At 43.2% G+C, this 19,790-nt stretch overlaps 1 protein-coding gene across 4 annotated transcripts in view; it reads left to right on the forward strand.

Annotated features, from left to right (window-relative positions):
* The window catches only part of LOC129869364 (coagulation factor XIII B chain-like), a 100,039-nt gene extending 81,143 nt beyond the window's left edge, over positions 1-18,896 (forward strand). The window contains exons 14-20 of one of the 4 annotated variants that reach the window (XR_008761890.1): positions 3,310-3,483; positions 6,371-6,544; positions 6,642-6,842; positions 16,898-17,071; positions 17,205-17,408; positions 17,682-17,721; positions 18,271-18,896. Coding sequence is in view for 1 of the 4 variants with exons in the window: in XM_055943704.1 (XP_055799679.1) it covers positions 3,310-3,483; positions 6,371-6,544; positions 6,642-6,842; positions 6,935-7,221 (836 nt within the window). In the remaining 3 variants the exon portion in view is untranslated. Of the gene's footprint in view, positions 1-3,309; positions 3,484-6,370; positions 6,545-6,641; positions 6,843-6,934; positions 7,409-16,897; positions 17,072-17,204; positions 17,409-17,681; positions 17,722-18,270 lie in introns of those variants that run through there. The other 3 variants (XR_008761891.1, XR_008761893.1, XM_055943704.1) reach the window with 3 other exon arrangements.
* Positions 18,897-19,790: the final 894 nt, after the last annotated feature.

Below are 19,790 nucleotides of genomic sequence, written 5' to 3' on the forward strand. Positions count from 1 at the left end.
GGAATTACTTACGGGCTTTTTCGGCTTCCGTGCCAGACGCGTTCCCTCATAGCTCCGGTTCCTCTCCCCGGTAGCCTCTGCTCTCCTCAGTGCCTCCACCTGTTCCCATGGGAGGCGATCCCTCCCAGCCAGGATCTCCTCCCAAGTGTAGCAACCCTTTCCGTCCAAAACATCATCCCATGTCCATTGCTCCTTTCTCTCCTGTCCCTTACTCCGTTTAATTTTCCCTTGCCGCTTGGTCTTAGTGTGGTGGGTGATTCTGTAACGACTGTCGCTCTCCTCATCCTCGGATGAGTTGAGGAGAGAAGGATCTTCAGACCAAAACGCAGCATTTGGGAAATAAGCCATCTTTATTATGAATACGATGGCAACACGAAACGAAACAAAACACTTTCAAAACTACAAAACAAGAAAACGACGTTGACGAAACCTGAACTTAAACTTACATAACTAAACATAAACTTACGTACAGGAAACAGACGACATCGAAACGAAACGAAACAAACAAACGCTACAGTCCCGTGAGGCACGAACATACATACTAACACAGGAGACAATCACCCACAAACAAACAGTGAGAATGCCCTACCTAAATATGACTCTTGATTAGAGGAAAACGCAAACCACCTGCCTCTAATCAAGAGCCATACCAGGCAAACCAAAACCAACATAGAAACAGAAAACATAGAATGCCCACCCAACCTCACGTCCTGACCAACTAACACACATAACAACTAACATAAATAGGTCAGGAACGTGACACATTAACTAGATTGCTAACATTAAATAAGATATTGTTGCTAGATAGATCAATTACATTGCTAACAGTGAATGTAATGTCCAACAAAAACTGTCCTTTGGTAGACCTATATAGAGTATATATTCACTACAAACAGCGCGCTCCGCTCCGTTCCACTACTGCATCATCTCAATTACATTCTCTGTTTGTAAAGTGGTAGCATTTCCTTATTATTTAATGTTGAGAATATGTGTTAAACTCACAGAAACATGGAACTCCACTCTCTTTAAAAATAATTGTTTTAAAAACTTTTTTTCATTACATTTTCATTACATTACAATTACATTTTGAATGTTGCTCTCTCTCCTGGAGCAACGGCCCCTTGACATTTCATGTCCATACGAAACCTGTTTGCAGACAAAATAATTGCTAAAACTGAGCAACTAACTCACTAAGTACACTACAGTGCATACGGAAAGTATTCATACCCGTTGAATTTTTCCACATTTTGTTACGTTACAGCCTTATTCTAAAATTGATTAAATCAATCTACACGCAATACCGCACAATGACAAAGCCATAAGAGGTTTAGAAATTTGTGCACATTTATTTAACATAAAAAACATAAATACCTTACTTACATAAGTATTCTGACACTTTGCTATGAGACTCAAAATCCTTTTTCCATTGATCATCCTTGAGATGTTTCTAGAACTTGATTGGAGTCCACCTGTGGTAAATTAAATATATTGTACATGATTTGGAAAGGCACACACCTTTCTAAATAAGGTCCCACTGTTGACAGTGCATGTCAGAGCAAAAACCAAAACATGAGGTCGCAGGAATTGTCCGTAGAGCCACGAGACAGGATTGTGTCAAGGCACAGATCTGGGGAAGGGTATCAAAAAATGTCTCGAACATTGAAGCTCTCCAAGAATACAGTAGCCTCCACATTATTAAGTGGGAGAAGTTTGGAAAAACTAAGACTCTTCTTAGAGCTGGCCGCCCGGCCAAAGTGAGCAATTGGGGGAGAAGGGCCTTGGTCAGGGAGGTGACCAAGTCCTCGATGGTCACTCTGACAGAGCTCCAAAGTTCATCTGTGGAGATTGGAGAACCTTCCAGAAGGACAACGATCTCTGCAGCACTCCACCAATCAGGCCTTTATGCTAGAGTGGCCAGACGGAAGCCACTCCTCAGTAAAAAGGCACATGACAGCCCATTTGGAGATTGCCAAAAGGCACCTAAAGGACTTTCAGACCATGAGAAACAAGATTCTCTGGTGTGATGAAATCAAGATTGAACTCTTTGGACTGAATACCAAGCGTCACATCTGGAGGAAACCTGGCACTATCCCTACGGTGAAGCATAGGATGGCAGCATCAAGCTGTGGGGAGGTTTTTCAGCGGCAGGGACTGGGAAACTAGACAGGATCGAGGTAAAGGCGGAGAGACCTGAAAAAAGTGCAGCGACAAGAAGAATGGGAGAAACTCCCCAAATACAGGTGTGCCAAGCTTGTAGCGTCATACAAAAGACTCGATGCTTTAATCGCTGCCAGAGGCGCTTCAACAAAGTACTGAGTAAAGGGTCTGAACGATTATGTAAATGTAATACTTATGGGGGGGTTTTAAATACTATTTCAAAAATTACTTTTTTGCTTTGTAATTATGGGGTATTGTGTGTAGATTGATGAGAGGGAAAAACAATTGAATACATTTTAGAATAAGGCTGTAACGTAACAAAATATGGAAAAAGTCAAGGGGTCTGAATACTTTCCGAATGCACTGTACAAAAAAGTGATTGAAAAAACGCTCGTGTCTCTCAATACAATACAATCATTATATTCGATGTGCTCTGCAGAGATTTTTTTTTACATTTTTTTTATTTTACATTTTTTTAACTAGGCAAGTCACTTAAGAACAAATTCTTATTTTCAATGACAGCCTAGGAACAGTGGGTTAACTGCCTTGTTCAGGGGCAGAACGACAAATTTTTACCTTGTCAGCTCGAGGATTCAATCTTGCAACCTTTCGGTTACTAGTACAACGCTCTAACCACTAGGCTACCTGCCTCCCCCCTCTAACCACTAGGCTACGCTGCCTCCCCCCTCTAACCACTAGGCTACGCTGCCTCCCCCCTCTAACCACTAGGCTACGCTGCCTCCCCCCTCTAATCACTAGGCTACGCTGCCTCCCCCCTCTAACCACTAAGCTACGCTGCCTCCCCCCTCTAACCACTAAGCTACGCTGCCTCCCCCAAATTGTGAGAACAGTGCGCAACACATCACATCCGGAGGACACTTTGATTCAATTCTGATCTGAGTAATTGTTTGATGTTATTTTTTTTATTTTTTTTTACTTGTCCATTCGAACAACTTAAGTCTATATTTTGCTTGCCCGACTATTTTGATTTTCACTTGTCCCGTACAAGATTTAATGTCGAACCTTGCAATTGGAATGATATTTCCACACAGAGTAACACGTTACACTGTTTTTAAAAGATGTGGTGGAAATGGAGGAGCCAAGAGAGTGTATGGAGGAGGGTATTCCTCCATGTCTGTGCTTCACTTGCAGATTATTGTAGTAAACCTGAGGGTGCAGACACCAGAATGCTGCTGATTCCTGACCGAGAGAGATATGAAAATGGGGACAAAATAGATTATGGTTGCCTTAGCGGCCCAAACACAGGCTCAAGAGGAAAAGCAACTTGCAAGAACGGAGCGTGGAGTAAGACAATCGAGTGTCAAGGTAAGTCTGTAGGACTGTATTTTAAAGTACAGAAAGTACCAGGTATTTACATGAACATATGGTAATTCGACAATTATAACCTATTAATAATTGATTAATTTGAACCCGTACCACTGGGTACCGTTACCTTGGTACAAGGTAGTTACCAAAAAAAAAAAAAAAATCTTCCCATTTTTAAATTTAATCAGACAAGTCAGTTAAGAACAAATCCTTTTTTTAAATGACGGCCTTCAGTGTGTTAATTGCCTTGTTCAGGGGCAGGATGACAGATTGTTTACTTGTCAGTTCTGTGATTTGATCCAGCACCCTTTCGGTTACTGTCCCAACGCGCTAACCACTAGGCTATCTGCCGCCCTGATTATGTTTCAGTCCCATAAAATAAAGTACCGGTAAGTCAAGGGGGGGCAAAGTACGGCCCCCATCCCTCCCCCGGGCCCTTTAAATAAATTAAAAAAAAAAAAATTATACCTGTTGTCTCCCCAATTTCATGGTATCCAATTGGTAGTTATAGTCTTATCCCATCGCTGCAACTTGCGTACGGACTCGGGAGAGACAAAGGTCGAGAGCCGCGCGTCCCCCGAAACACAACCCAGTCAAGCCGCACTGCTTCTTGACACAATGTCCACTTTACCCCGGAAGCCAGCCGCACCAATGTGTCGGAAGAAACAGCGTACACCTGGCCACACTGTGTCAGCGTGCATGCGCCTGGCCCACCATAGGAATCGCTAGAGCGAGATGGTACAAGATCATCTCTGCATGCCAAACCCTCTCCTATCCCGGACGATGCTGGGCCAATTGTGCGCTGCCTGATGGGTCTCCCAGTCACTGCCAGTTGTGACACCTGGCCACACTGTGTCAGCGTGCATGGCCCAGGGACTGAAAAATAATCGGGGTGGCAGATAGCCAAGTGGTTAGCGTGTTGGACCAGTAACCAAAAGGTTGCTGGATCGAATACCAGAGCTGACAAGTAAACAATCTGTCATCCTGCCCCTGTAGTGATGCCTCAAGCACTGTGATGTAGTGCATTAGACTGCTGCACCACTCGGGAGGCCCCCGCATATTGATTTTAACAAACAATTGGTCCCCCCAAAAATGTTTCTTTCCGTTGAATTAAGTAGCCATGATATGCTTCACCATCGTATTCTTATGACAGATATCTTGAATCAGTCATGACTATTCAATAAAACAATACATAATTTTAATGTTTCTTTCCAGTGAATTTCTTAGTTACATGAGTTGTAAAACTAGCAAAGGAGTTGAGGCTACAGTATTTATGAAGTTTGGCAATGAGGATGAAAACTAGTATATTTCAACTAGCCATCTAGTTGAAAAACGAGCTCAGACCCGGTGCGCATTGCGGACATGCACGCTATGCTAATTCAGGAGACAGATCAACGTTTTTATGCCCTGATATCAGGAGTTGGGAGCAAAAAGTTTGATTAAACAATTCAGTGACTGAAACTGTTTAATAGTAAAACATACTGTAATGAAACAGCAGGGAGCAGGTCTCGAACCCTCGACCTCCTAGCCCGAGGTCCGGCGCGCTATCGACTGTGCCGCAAAAGCATGCTCGAGCGGCAGAGTCGATTTCCGCGCTTATAAACCCAGGGTCGTTACAATACTTTAAAACGATGTTTGGCTGAATCCTGAATATAGAAAATAAATGGCGAATTTGCCTACGGACACGGTAGACTCCTCCTTCTCATTTACCTTCTGCTTGTCCAGAATAGTTGATTGACTTCCAGAAACACACACTCTCATTACAGATTTAAAGGGCGAATGCACTGATTTGGCCTCATTTTTCATCAAAGCTCATTATGAATTTTAGCACCTATGACTGAAGTCAAACGAGAGTTGTCTTGGAGTTGTGATTTGATGTGGATGTTTCTTGGGTGTGTCTTTGCCATTCAATCACAACAAACAAGGACAGCAGCTAGCCAGCTTGAGTTGAAACATTGTTGAAAGCAAGCTGGCAACATGTATCATACAGGTCAAGAGGTTTGCTAGATTATGAGCTAGGTAGCTAACGTTAGCTAGCAGGGATCAACCCTGTCTTCAGGTGCAATGTTAGCTATGCAAATCTTCCTCTCACATCACACGTTAGGGAGAGGCTATGTATTTAACTAGTTCTATCACAGTATCATATCCCAGTATCATAGTGGCGTAGCCTATCGGCTAATGACATGTAGCTACCTAGCTAATGTAGCTACATCTAGCTAGCTAGCAAGCTATAAACACAATTTAGCTAGCTACTTTACTTAACAACAACACTCTTGACGGTTGACAGCACAAATAGAAACTAGTCATGTTTAACGTTAATCCATATCCTGGCCATCTGCCCAAGATTACTGAACAACTTTATGGAAGCCCATCACTAGAGTAGCTATTTCCCAAGCAAGGGCAAATACTAACCACACATCTTGTCTGGCGAAGCAGTTCAAGTGCGGTGGGCGAGTTCCCGGTTGTTTTGATCGCACTGAAGTCGGAAAGTCTGAGATATACGAGGTCCAGGTTCCCATTTGTTTTGAACGCGCCATTAATTGTAATGCAAACCAAGCCCTCAAGAGAATCCTGATGCAGTCACTTTGTAGTCAAATTTGACACTAGAATTAATGTTTCTTACTCATATTGATGATATATAGGCCTTTTAAAAGAGAAGCTGGTTCTAAAGGGCAGTTGACATTTGAAAAAGCTTTTTGCTGAGAGGGATAAATATCAACTTTGCCTAACTTTTATTTAAAGGGGATCTGCACGTATTCTGGAATAGAAGGCCAAGACCATGTTAACCACAGTGTTTCCTTGGTTTTCTCAAATTCCTAATTTAGGACATAAAATGTTGCAGATCAATTGAAATGTATGATTGATATATATTTCCTGTTTGATCTAGTGACCTGTCCCCCAGCCCCTCCTATTAATAATGGATATCACACTGTCAAAGAGAGAGATGGTGAAGGCGCTATTACAGAGGTTTCCTACCAATGTAACTTGGATTATACACTGAGTTTCACAGGCAGCATCAGATGTCTGAATGGAGAATGGCAGACCCCACCAAAGTGTTTACGTAAGAACATGACTTTCATCCAGTATTAACATATCATGTATATGAAACGCATGGCTCAAGTATTGCTGCTTTTATGTTACTATTTCATTTCCATCAGAGCCTTGTGAGGTCCACACTTTTGATGCAGAGTACCATCTACAGGATTTACCCCAAATAATGTACATGGAACACGGTGAAAAAAAGACTCTTCGGTGCAAACATGGATATTACCATAAACATGCACCTGAAAGCAATACAGCAGAAATTGAAGTGGAGTGTAATGATGGAGAGATAAACTATCCATTTCCAAAATGCATTGGTAAGAAAATATGTCCTCTTCATAGTAACTTTAAATACTGTCTAACAAGCTGATCAACATCACAAGAATGCATTGTCATCTGCATTTTCAAGATTGGTCTGAGGATACAGTTGATTGTGGCAAAGACCATGGGCAAAGGCTCACACAGCCTGGTAAACAGAGCTCATTGTCAATGGCCAAGGGGGTTGATACTTGTCTGTTCAGGAACATGAAAAGGGGCACAGTATCTGAACGGATGATGGGGACTGAGAGGCACTCCTTGCCCCCTTGGTCAGGGAATGGCCTGTACCCCTGTACCCCTGCCAAACAGCAGGAGACAGGACAGCACATAAACCAGAGCTCATCTGTATTGTGGGGATTTTATTTATTTAAACTATAACTTGCCCTTTCAAAGGGGCCATCTGCAATTTCTACATCTATATTTGGACTTTCAAATTAATGATGTATAACCATTGATTCTTCAAAAATATTACTTGTAAATGCTTCATGAACTTAGCTCAGCTGTTGTACCCCATCATAACCCATGTTTGTTTTTGTTATACATAAACTCAGCAAAAAAAGAAATGTCCTCTCACTGTCAACTGTGTTAATTTTCAGCAAACATAACATGTGTCAATATTTGTATGAACATAACAAGATTCAACAACTGAGACATAAACTGAACTAGTTCCACAGACATGTGACTAACAGAAATGTAATAATGTGTCCCTGAACAAAAGGGGGGTTCAAAACCAAAAGTCAGTATCTGGTGTGGCCACCAGCTGCAGTAAGGACTGCAGTGCATCTCCTCCTCATGGACTGCACCAGATTTGCCAGTTCTTTCTGTGAGATGTTACCCCACTCTTCCACCAAGGCACCTGCAAGTTCCCGGACATTTCTGGGGGGATTGGCCGTAGACCTCACCCTCCGATCCAACAGGTCCCAGACGTGCTCAATGAGATTGAGATCCGGACTCTTCACTGGCCATGGCAAAACACTGACATTCCTGTCTTGCAGGAAATCACGCTCAGAATGAGCAGTATGGCTGGTGGCATTGTCATGCTGGAGGGTCATGTCAGGATGAGCCTGCAGGAAGGGTACTACATGAGGGAGGAGGATGTCTTCCCTGTAACGCACAGCGTTGAGATTGCCTGCAATGACAACAAGCTCAGTCCGATGATGCTGTGACACACCGCCCCAGACCATGACGGACCCTCAACCTCCAAATCAATCCCGCTCCAGAGTACAGGCCTCGGTGTAACGCTCATTCCTTTGACGAGAAACGCAAATCCGACAACCACCCCTGGTGAAACTGAACCGCAACAAAACAGCGAAGACGCTGCGAAGACGCTGCCACTGCGAAGACGATCAGCTGTCCGTCCTGTCTTCCTGTAGCGCTGTCTTAGGCGTCTCACAGTACGGACATTGCAATTTATTGCCCTGGCCACATGTGCAGTCCTCATGCCTCCTTGCAGCCAGCCTAAGGCACATTGCTACCAACAAGAGGAACCAGTTACACACCTGCTGACAGAAATCGGTTCTTGCCTGATGAAAGGGTAACGGTGACCTGTACCTCAGGATTCTGGAACTCTTTCTCACGTCAGACTGAAAATACAATAACATGCAAAGAGGACGGACAATGGTCATCTTCTACAACAGATTGTGAACGTATGTTCATACTCAAATCAAATCACATTTTATTTGTCACATGCTTGGTAAACAACAGGTGTAGGCTAACAGTGAAATGCTTACTTCTGGGTCCTTTTTCAACAATGTAGATTTAAAGATAAAAAGTCAAATGAAAATAGAAAGTGACAAATGGAGTACAAAGTTAATAACAAATAACGATAAAACAAGTAAAAAATTGCATGGCTCTATACAGGGAGCAACTGTACCAAGTGGATGTGCAGGGATGCGAGATAATTGAGGTAGTTATGTACACATAGGAAAGGGTAAAGTGACTAGGCAACGGGAGAGATATTACACAGTAGCAGCAGTATACTGTTGGTAGCGGTAAAGTGACTAGGCAACAGGATAGATAATACACAGTAGCAGCAGTATACTGTAGGTAGGGGTAAAGTGACTAGGCAACAGGATAGATAATACACAAAAGCAGCAGTATACTGTAGGTAGGGGTAAAGTGACTAGGAAACAGGATAGATAATACACAGTAGCAGCAGTATACTGTAGGTAGGGGTAAAGGGACTAGGCAACAGGATAGGTAATACACAAAAGCAGCAGTATACTGTAGGTAGGGGTAAAGTGACTAGGCAACAGGACTGATAATACACTAACAGCAGTATACTGTAGGTAGGGGTAAAGTAACTAGGAAACAGGATAGATAATACACAGTAGCAGCAGTATACTGTAGGTAGGGGTAAAGGGACTAGGCAACAGGATAGGTAATACACAGAAGCAGCAGTATACTGTAGGTAGGGGTAAAGTGACTAGGCAACAGGACTGATAATACACTAACAGCAGTATACTGTAGGTAGGGGTAAAGGGACTAGGCAACAGGATAGGTAATACACAGAAGCAGCAGTATACTGTAGGTAGGGGTAAAGTGACTAGGCAACAGGACTGATAATACACTAACAGCAGTATACTGTAGGTAGGGGTAAAGTGACTAGGAAACAGGATAGATAATACACAGTAGCAGCAGTATACTGTAGGTAGGGGTAAAGGGACTAGGCAACAGGACTGATAATACACTAACAGCAGTATACTGTAGGTAGGGGTAAAGTGACTAGGCAACAGGACTGATAATACACAGAAGCAGCAGTGTATGTGGTGAGTGTGAAAGTGTGTGTTAACGCTTGCCGTGCGGTAGCAGAGAGAACAGTCTATGGCTTGGGTGGCTGGAGACTTTGACACATTTTTGGACCTTCCTCTGTGATGTACAGGGCCATACTCACTACCCTCTGTAGCGCCTTGCTGTTGGGTGCCATGCAGTTTCCGCACCAAGCGGTGATGCAGTCAGTCAAGATGCTCTGAATGGTGCAGCTGTTAAACTTTTTGAGGATCTGAGAGCCCATGCCAAATATTTTTCTGTAGTTCACAATAAGCTTGTTTGTCTTGCTCACATTGAGGTGGAGGTTGTTGTCCTGGGACCACACTGCCAGGTCTCTGACCTCCCTATAGGCTGTCTCATCATCGTCGGTGATCAGGCCTACCATCATGTGTCATCATCAAACTTAATGAGGGTGTTGGAGTTATGCGTGGCCACACAGTCTTGGGTGAATAGGGAGTACATGAGGGGACTAAGCACGCACCCCTGAGGGGCCCCCATGTTGAGGGTCAGTGTGGCGGATGTTATTGCCTACCCTTACAACCTGGGGGCGGCTCCTCTCCGGAAGTCCAGGATCCAGTTGCAGAGGGAGGTGTTCAGTCCCAGGGACCTTAAGCGTAGTGATGAGCTTGGAGGGCACTATGTTGTTGAACGCTGAGCTGTAGTCAATGAACAGCATTCTCACATAGGTGTTCCTTTTGTCCAGGTGGGAAAGGGCAGTCATCTGTTGATCTGTTGGGGTGGTATTTGAATTAGAGTATGTCCAGGGTTTCTGAGATGATGGTGTTCATGTGAGCCATGATCAGCCTTTCAAAGCATTTCATGGCTACAGATGTGAGCGCTACGAGGCGGTAGTCATTTAGGCAGATTACCTTGGCGTTCTTGGGCACAGTGGTCTGCTTGAAACCAGAAGTATGTGGACAACTGCTCGTCAAACATCACATTCCAAAATCGTTAAATGTCACGCCCTGATCTGTTTCACCTGTCCTTGTGCTTGTCTCCTCCCCCTCCAGGTGTCACTCATTATCCCCGGTGTATTTATACCTGTTTTCTGTTTCTCTGTGCCAGATCGTCTTGTTTGCCAAGTCAACCAGCGTTTATCTCCTCGCTCCTGTTTTTCCCCAGTCTCTGTTTTTCCCAGTCCTCCTGGTTTTGACCCTTGCCTGTCCTGACACCGAACCCGCCTGCCTGACCCTTGCCTGTCCTGACCTGACCACACCGAACCCGCCTGCCTGACCATTCTTCCTGCCCTGACCTCAAACCTGCCTAAAGCCTTGTACTGTTTGGACTCGGACCTGGTTACTGAACCCCTGCCTGTCCTGATCTCGAGACTGTCTAACGCCCTGTACCGTTTGGACTCTGACCTGGTTTATGAACTCTCGCCTGTACCCGATCTGCCTTTTGCCTATCCCTTGGGTTATAATAGATTTTGGAGCTCAACCATCTGCCTCCTGTGTCTGCATATGGGTCTCGCCTTGTGCCCTTATATTAATATGGTGTTGGTCCCCCCTTTGCTGCTATAACAGCCTCCACTCTACTGGGAAGGTTGTCCACTAGATGTTGTAAAATTGCTGCAGGGTCTTGCTTCCATTCAGCCACAAGAGCATTAGTGAGGTCTGATGTTGGGTGATTAGGTGATTAGGTTGATAGATGTTGGGTGTTGGCATTCCAATTCATCCCAAAGGTGTTCAATGGGGTTGAGGTCAGGGCTCTGTGCAGGCCAGTCAAGTTCTTCCATACCGATCTTGATAAGCCCTTTCTTTACGGACCTCGCTTTGCGCACTGTGTTTTTCAAATCCAATTTTATTGTTCATATACATATGGTTAGCAGATGTTATTGCAAGTGCAGCGAAATGCTTGTGCTTCTAGTTCCGACAGTGCAACAATATCTAAGTAATCGAACAATTCCACAACAACTACCTAGTACACACAAATCTAAGTAAAGGGATGGAATAAGAATATGTACATATAAATATATGGATGATCAATGACCGAGCGGCGTAGGCAAGATGCAATAGATGTATAAAATACAGCATTTACATATGGGATGAGTTATGCAAGATATGTAAACATCATTATTAAAGTGGCATTAATAAAAAGTGACTAGTGATCCATTTGTTAGAGTGGCAAATGATTTCAAGTCTGAATGTAGGCAGCAGCCTCTCTGTGTTAGTGATGTCTGTATAACAGTCTGATGACCTTGAGATAGAAGCTGTTTTTCAAATTCCTCTTGTCCAGATGGAATAGGGCAGTGTGCAGTGTGATGGCGATTGCATCTTCTGTGGACCTATTGGGGCGGTAAGGTGACAGGTAAGGTGGAGGTGATATGATCCTTGACTAGTCTCTCAAAGCACTTCATGATGACAGAAGTAAGTGCTACGGGGTGATAGTCATTTAGTTCAGTTACCTTTGCCTTCTTGGGTACAGGATCAATAGTGGCCATCTTGAAGCACCTGAGGACGCAGCTAAGGATGTCGTCTGGGCCGGCAGCCTTGCGAGGGATAACACATTTAAATGTCTTACTCACGTCGGCCATGGAGAAGGAGAACACACAGTCCTTGGGAGTAGACTGCGTCGGTGGCACTGTATTATCCTCAAAGCAGACAAAGAAGGTGTTTAGTTTGTCTGGAAGCAAGACGTCGGTGCCCGTGAAGTGGCTGGTTTTCTTTTTGTAGTCCGTGATTGTCTGTAGACCCAGCCACATACATGAGCCATTGAATTGCTGTCATGCTGAAACAGGAAAGGGCCTTCCCCAAACTGTTGCCACAAAGTTGGAAGCACAGAATCGTCTAGAATGTAATTGTATACTGTAGCATTAAGATTTCCCTTCACTTGAATAAAGGGGCCTAGCCCAAACCATGAAAAACAGCCCCAGACCATTATTGTTCCTCCACCAAACTTTAAAGTTGCCACTATGCATTGGGGCAGGTAGTGTTATCATGGCATCCACCAAACCTAGATTCGTCCGTCAGACTACCAGATGGTAAAACGTAATTCATGACTCCAGAGAACACATTTCCAATGCTCTAGAGACCAATGGTGGTGAGCTTTACACCACTCCAGCCGACGCTTGGCATTGTACATGGTGATCTTAGGCTGCTCGGCCAAGGAAACCCATTTCATGAAGCTCCCGACAAACAGTTCTTGTACTGACATTGCTTCCAGAGGCAGTTTGGAACTGATTGTTGATAACATGCAAAGAGCATGGAAAGTGGTCATCTTCTACAACAGATGGTGAACGTATGTTCATACTTCTAATTTTAAAAATTAATCTCTCCAGAAATAAGTCTCTCACTGTTGCCGCCTGCTACCGACCCCCCTCAGCTCCCAGCTGTGCCCTGGACACCATCTGTGAATTGATCGCTCCCCATCTAGCTTCAGAGTTTGTTCTGTTAGGTGACCTAAACTGGGATATGCTTAACACCCCGGCAGTCCTACAATCTAAGCTTGATGCCCTCAATCTCACACAAATCATCAAGGAACCCATCAGGTACAACCTTAAATCTGTAAACACGGGCACCCTAATAGACATTATCCTGACCAACTTGCCCTCCAAATACACCTCTGCTGTCTTCAATCAAGATCTCAGCGATCACTGCCTCATTGCCTGTATCCGCCACGGGTCCACGGTCAAACGACCACCCCTCATCACTGTCAAACGCTCCCTGAAACACTTCTGCGAGCAGGCCTTTCTAATCGACCTGGCCCGGGTACCCTGGAAGGATATTGACCTCATCCCGTCAGTTGAGGATGCCTGGTCATTCTTTAAAAGTTACTTCCTCACCATATTAGACAAGCATGCTCCGTTCAAAAAATGCAGAACCAAGAACAGATATAGCCCTTGGTTCACTCCAGACCTGACTGCCCTCGACCAGCACAAAAACATCCTGTGGCGAACTGCAATAGCATCGAAGAGCCCCCGTGATATGCAACTGTTCAGGGAAGTCAGGAACCAATACACGCAGTCAGTCAGGAAAGCAAAGGCCAGGTTTTCAAGCAGAAATTTGCATCCTGTAGCTCTAACTCCAAAAAGTTCTGGGATACTGTAAAGTCCATGGAAAACAAGAGCACCTCCTCCCAGCTGCCCACTGCACTGAGGCTAGATAACACGGTCACCACTGATAAGTCCGTGATAATCAAAAACTTCAACAAACATTTCTCAATGGCTGGCCATGCCTTCCACCTGGCGACTCCAACCTTGGCCAACAGCCCCCCCCCCCCCGCTGCTACTCGCCCGAGCCTCCCCAGCTTCTCCTTTACCCATATCCAGATAGCAGATGTTCTGAAAGAGCTGGAAAACCTGGACCCATACAAATCAGCTGGGCTTGACAATCTGGACCCCCTATTTCTGAAACTGTCCGCCGCCATTGTCGCACCCCCTATTACCAGCCTGTTCAACCTCTCCTTCGTATCATCTGAGATCCCCAAGGATTGGAAAGCTGCCGCTGTCATCCCCCTCTTCAAAGGGGGAGACACCCTGGACCCAAACTGTTAGAGACCTATATCCATCCTGCCCTGCCTAGCTAAGGTCTTCGAAAGCCAAGTCAACAAACAGATCACTGACCATCTTGAATCCCACCGTACCTTCTCCGCTGTGCAATCCGGTTTCCGAGCCGGTCACGGGTGCACCTCAGCCACGCTCAAGGTACTAAACGATATCATAACCGCCATCGATAAAAGACATTACTGTGCAGCCGTCTTCATCGACCTGGCCAAGGCTTTCGACTCTGTCAATCACCATATTCTTATCGGCAGACTCAATAGCCTCGGTTTTTCTAATGACTGCCTTGCCTGGTTCACCAACTACTTTGCAGACAGAGTTCAGTGTGTCAAATCGGAGGGCATGTTGTCCGGTCCTCTGGCAGTCTCTATGGGGGTACCACAGGGTTCAATTCTCGGGCCGACTCTTTTCTCTGTATACATCAATGATGTTGCTCTTGCTGCGGGCGATTCCCTGATCCACCTCTACGCAGACGACACCATTCTGTATACTTCCGGCCCTTCCCTGGACACTGTGCTATCTAACCTCCAAACAAGCTTCAATGCCATACAACACTCCTTCCGTGGCCTCCAACTGCTCTTAAACGCTAGTAAAACCAAATGCATGCTTTTCAACCGCTCGCTGCCTGCACCCGCACGCCCGACTAGCATCACCACCCTGGACGGTTCCGACCTAGAATATGTGGACATCTATAAGTACCTAGGTGTGTGGCTAGACTGCAAACTCTCCTTCCAGACTCATATCAAACATCTCCAATCCAAAATCAAATCTAGAGTCGGCTTTCTATTCCGGAACAAAGCCTCCTTCACTCACGCCGCCAAACTTACCCTAGTAAAACTGACTATCCTACCGATCCTCGACTTCGGCGATGTCATCTACAAAATAGCTTCCAATACTCTACTCAGCAAACTGGATGCAGTTTATCACAGTGCCATCCGTTTTGTTACTAAAGCACCTTATACGACCCACCACTGCGACCTGTATGCCCTAGTCGGCTGGCCCTCGCTACATGTTCGTCGTCAGACCCACTGGCTCCAGGTCATCTACAAGGCTATGCTAGGTAAAGTGCCGCCTTATCTCAGTTCACTGGTCACGATGGCTACACCCACCCGTAGCACGCGCTCCAGCAGGTGTATCTCACTGATCATCCCTAAAGCCAAAACCTCATTTGGACGCCTTTCCTTCCAGTTCTCTGCTGCCTGCGACTGGAACGAATTGCAAAAATCTCTGAAGTTGGAGACTTTTATCTCCCTCAACAACTTTAAAAATCTGCTATCCGAGCAGCTAACCGATCGCTGCAGCTGTACATAGTCCATCTGTAAACTACCCACCCAACTTACCTACCTTTTATTTATTTACTTTTCTGCTCTTTTGCACACCAGTATCTCTTCTTGCACATGATCATCTGATGATTTATCACTCCAGTGTTAATCTGCTAAATTGTAATTATTCGATTTATTGCCTACCTCATGCCTTTTGCACACATTGTATATAGATTCTCTTTTTTCTACCATGTTATTGACTTGTCTATTGTTTACTCCATGTGTAACTCTGTGTTGTTGTCTGTTCACACTGCTATGCTTTATCTTGGCCAGGTCGCAGTTGCAAATGAGAACTTGTTCTCAACTAGCCTACCTGGTTAAATAAAGGTGAAATAAAAAAAAATTAAAAAAAAATACTGGAGAGTATATTGTAGTGTTATATATTGAGAGTGTATTGGTGTACAGTATACATAGTTTAATCACTGTGTATTACTGTACAGGTCAAGAGAAAAAAGGAAAGGGGGATACCTAGTCAGTTGCGGTATGATTCATGCTAACATTAAACATCTGTATCATTGTAGGGATAACATGTGGTGATCCACGTGACTCTCTTGTGAGTTTTCCCTACCGCTGGCAGCGGGGTCAATTGAGAGAAACTCAGCGTTACAACTGTAGAACCGGATTTAAAACCACAAATCAGAGTCAAGACACTGATCCAGAAGGTTTAAGGCTACTGGAAAGATCAAGCATCAGATTTTAGCCTGTTGTTTTATTCCCTATTTGATGATTTGGTGTGGAATTGGTAATGGCATGAACATTCACTCATTTTGCTCCGATTTGTTTTTCCAGATTTTGCTCTGTTCAGTGCTTTTACCAAACTGACAGCTTGGCCAAAATGTATTGATATGGTAAATGCTTTGTAGAACAGGTCCTCTAAGTGCACTGTTAACTGAACGATGTGTCACAATGCGTTCTGTAATGTTTCATGCCATTGTTTCTCCCAGAAATAAAGGGAGCATGCATCATATTGAGGATATAAGGAGGAATAGACAGGTGTGTCACTGTGTATTACTGTACAGCAGGGGTGGAAAGAGTACTGTAAAATCCTACTCAAGTAGAACTGTACTGTTACTTTAATGAAATTGTAATCAAGTAGAAGTAAAAGTACTGGTGTAAAATACTACTCAAGTAAAAGTAAAAAGTAGCACATTTTAAAAGTACTAAGAGTAAAAGTGGGAACCAAATAGATTATACATGCATTAGCCCATACAAAGGCCCTGGAGGAAAAGCAACTTGCAAGAATGGAGAATGGCACATGCCAGTTGAGTGTAAATGTAAGTCTTAAGTCTATGGTACTGTATTATCAAGGTATTGTATTATCCTGGTACTATTTTATCATGGTAGTGTACTGTATTATCATGGTACTGAATCATTGTAATATATTTTCATGGTATTGTACTATCCTGGTACTGTATCATTGTAATGTATTTTCATGGTACGGTATTATGATCCCTGTTTAATCTAGCAAGCTGTCCTGATCCCCCTCCTATTACTAATGGAGATTACACCAAGGAAAAGAGAGATGTTGAAGGTGTTGTTACAGAGGTGTCCTATCAATGCAGCAGACAGTATACTCTGAGTTTCACAGGCAGCATCAGATGTCAGAATGGAAAATGGCCGAGCCCTCCAAAGTGTTTACGTAAGTACATTATTTTCAACTGGTATGAACATGGTGTAATATCTACATGTCAAGTGTATATGAGTATATAAATGTATGAATATGTACTGTACACTAAGGGAATGGAATAATTACTGGGTTTCATTTCCATCAGGGCCTTGTGAGATTTCCACTTTTGATGAAGAGTACAATCTAAAGAATTTACCCAAGAAAGAGAGTATTGCGCACGGTGAAAAAAAGACTCTCCATTGCAAAGAGGGATATTACCATGAATACAAACATTTTCTACGGAATATTTAAAAAATTGAGGTGAAGTGTGATGATGGAGCGATACAGTATGGAGAACACATACCTATATGTAAGTTCATATCATGTAAAGGAACACCCATCAGTGTAAGATAGTCAATCTCTCAACATTAACAGGTTAACATCATCTAATATATAGAATGCATAAATCCAGGATGCCCTGTGAGCCATCTACTGTAGATTAATACAATACAAATGGATAGTATTTACTCATTTTGATTGAAAACTTTATGAAAATCAATCAACCTGTTTGATATTATTCAATGAGGCCACTATGTGTAAGCTCTGACTGTATAACCAAAAGCATTTGTTCTTTGCTTTTTAGGTAGCCGTCGTTATTCATAGGTAGATGATGAACATAATGGGTAAGTTAAATTAACAAGGAGAATGGCATGTCCTAAAAATCACAAACCTGTAGTAGGAGTGAAGGCAGAGCAAATGTCTGAAGTCAAATATTATACACCGTATTATGAACAGTATTTTAACAGTATTATACACAGTTATCAACAGTATTATAAACAATTATGAAAAGTATAGAGACAGCATTATGAACCATATTATAAACAGAATTATAAAAAGCATTGTAAACAGTACTATGAACAGTACTATAAGCAGTATTATAAACAGTAATATGAACAGTGAGTGATGGCTTATCAGTGAAGCATAACAGAAACATGTTGGAATATCACATCAAGCAGGAATCATTTCTCCAATCATTGACACACAGATTAAAGGTCACATGGTTAAACACTGTCTAATATCCTCTATAGTAGGAGTGGTCAGCAGTATTACTCCACAGACTGATCTATTGTAGTAGTGATCAGCAGTATTACTCCAGACTGATCTATAGTTGGAGTGATCCACAGTATTACTCAACCGACTGATTATCTTGTCATGTGATTTAATTCCTACAGAGTCATGATGTTCCCTCCATCAAATTCAAGAATCCTTACAAAGCCACCTTTATATGCAAGGAGACGACTCATTTGCTTTTGTGGTGTCTTTGTCGCTTGTTTAATTTAGGTTTAGAAAAAAGGTGAGCCAGCCAGTAATGGAATACATGTAGTGTCTTTTTCAACATTTGACATTTTATCATCATTGTAAAAAAATAACATTATCTTTCAAATCATATCAGTCTCAGCTTCACTATAATAACAGTACAGCTATCTAAAGCTAGACTAAAATGGTACATTTGTTGTATTAGTACAAAGTGATGTGATTGTGTGAATATCCTTCTATCAAGTTTATAAATTGCCTGGCTGGGCTGATGAGACAGTGGATTGCACAGTCAGTTGGAACAGAGTAAATAGGCATTTTAACATCATAAATTTAGCCGGTGGTAGCTTGTGGAATAGACACCGGCTGGAATGCGGTCTTAACCAATCAGCATTCAGGATTAGACCAACACGCTCTATAATGTGTGAATATTCTCCTGTATCTCCCAGCTGTGTGATTCATTATCTGAAGGTGTAATAAGTGAACAACTGTTGTTATGATTGTCCTTATTAAGGAAGACAATAAAGTTGTGGAAAAGAGATGACACGTTGTCTCCATGAGTCTTTACAAAGTAGAATAAGATGATTTACAGATGTTAACCTAACAAATACACATTAAAGCTGACAAACTATTTCTCAGGTCAGTATCACTTGTCATTGATTGTTCTTGTAAATCAGTTGTCTCTTATCATCCACCTATAGCTACTATAGTAGATCTTCTCCAGCGTCTCAGGACAGCATAAGTAATGTCTGTTGGTCATGTTTTTTTGTTTTACTTCTTGCCTCTGGCGATCTCAGCTTACTGGAAGTGATTACTGGAAACTGTCTTGGACAAACACATCCATATATAATTGATTGCACAACATGAATATGTTTCATTTAGTCTTTAGTTAATCTGGGAATTTCATCAATTATTTTATACGATACTGAAGCCGCCAGACAATATCTATTAAAATGTCCCTGTGGTGTTCCTTGCCATTTATTCCTAAACATTAAGGCAGAAATATTGACCTTCAATTATATGCAAGCAAACATTTAATATAATGTTATGAATGTTTTGTTTAGTTGATAGGCTAATATTGGACAAACCCTTGCATGAGGGGCTCCGGAGTGATGCAGCGGTCTAAGGCACTGCATCTCAGCGCATGAGGTGGCACCCAGGTTCAATTCAAGGCTGTATCACAACAGGCAGTGATTGGGAGTCACTTAGGGCGGCGCACAATTGGCCCAGTATCATCCGGGTTTTCCCGGTGTAGGCCATCATTGGGTAAAACAGGCTGGACGCAAAGCAAAGAAAGTCAAAGTTTGAGTCCTACCCACTACTTACCTAACCTTTTACAACCTCCTGGCGCGCTAACCAAAATACAGGGGGTGGTCCATCCAGGTCTTACCTAGTGTGCATAGACAGTAAATACTACAGGTTATATATGCCCGCAGGG

This window comes from Salvelinus fontinalis, chromosome 14, assembly GCF_029448725.1.
Source record: "Salvelinus fontinalis isolate EN_2023a chromosome 14, ASM2944872v1, whole genome shotgun sequence".
Lineage (NCBI taxonomy): Eukaryota > Metazoa > Chordata > Actinopteri > Salmoniformes > Salmonidae > Salvelinus > Salvelinus fontinalis.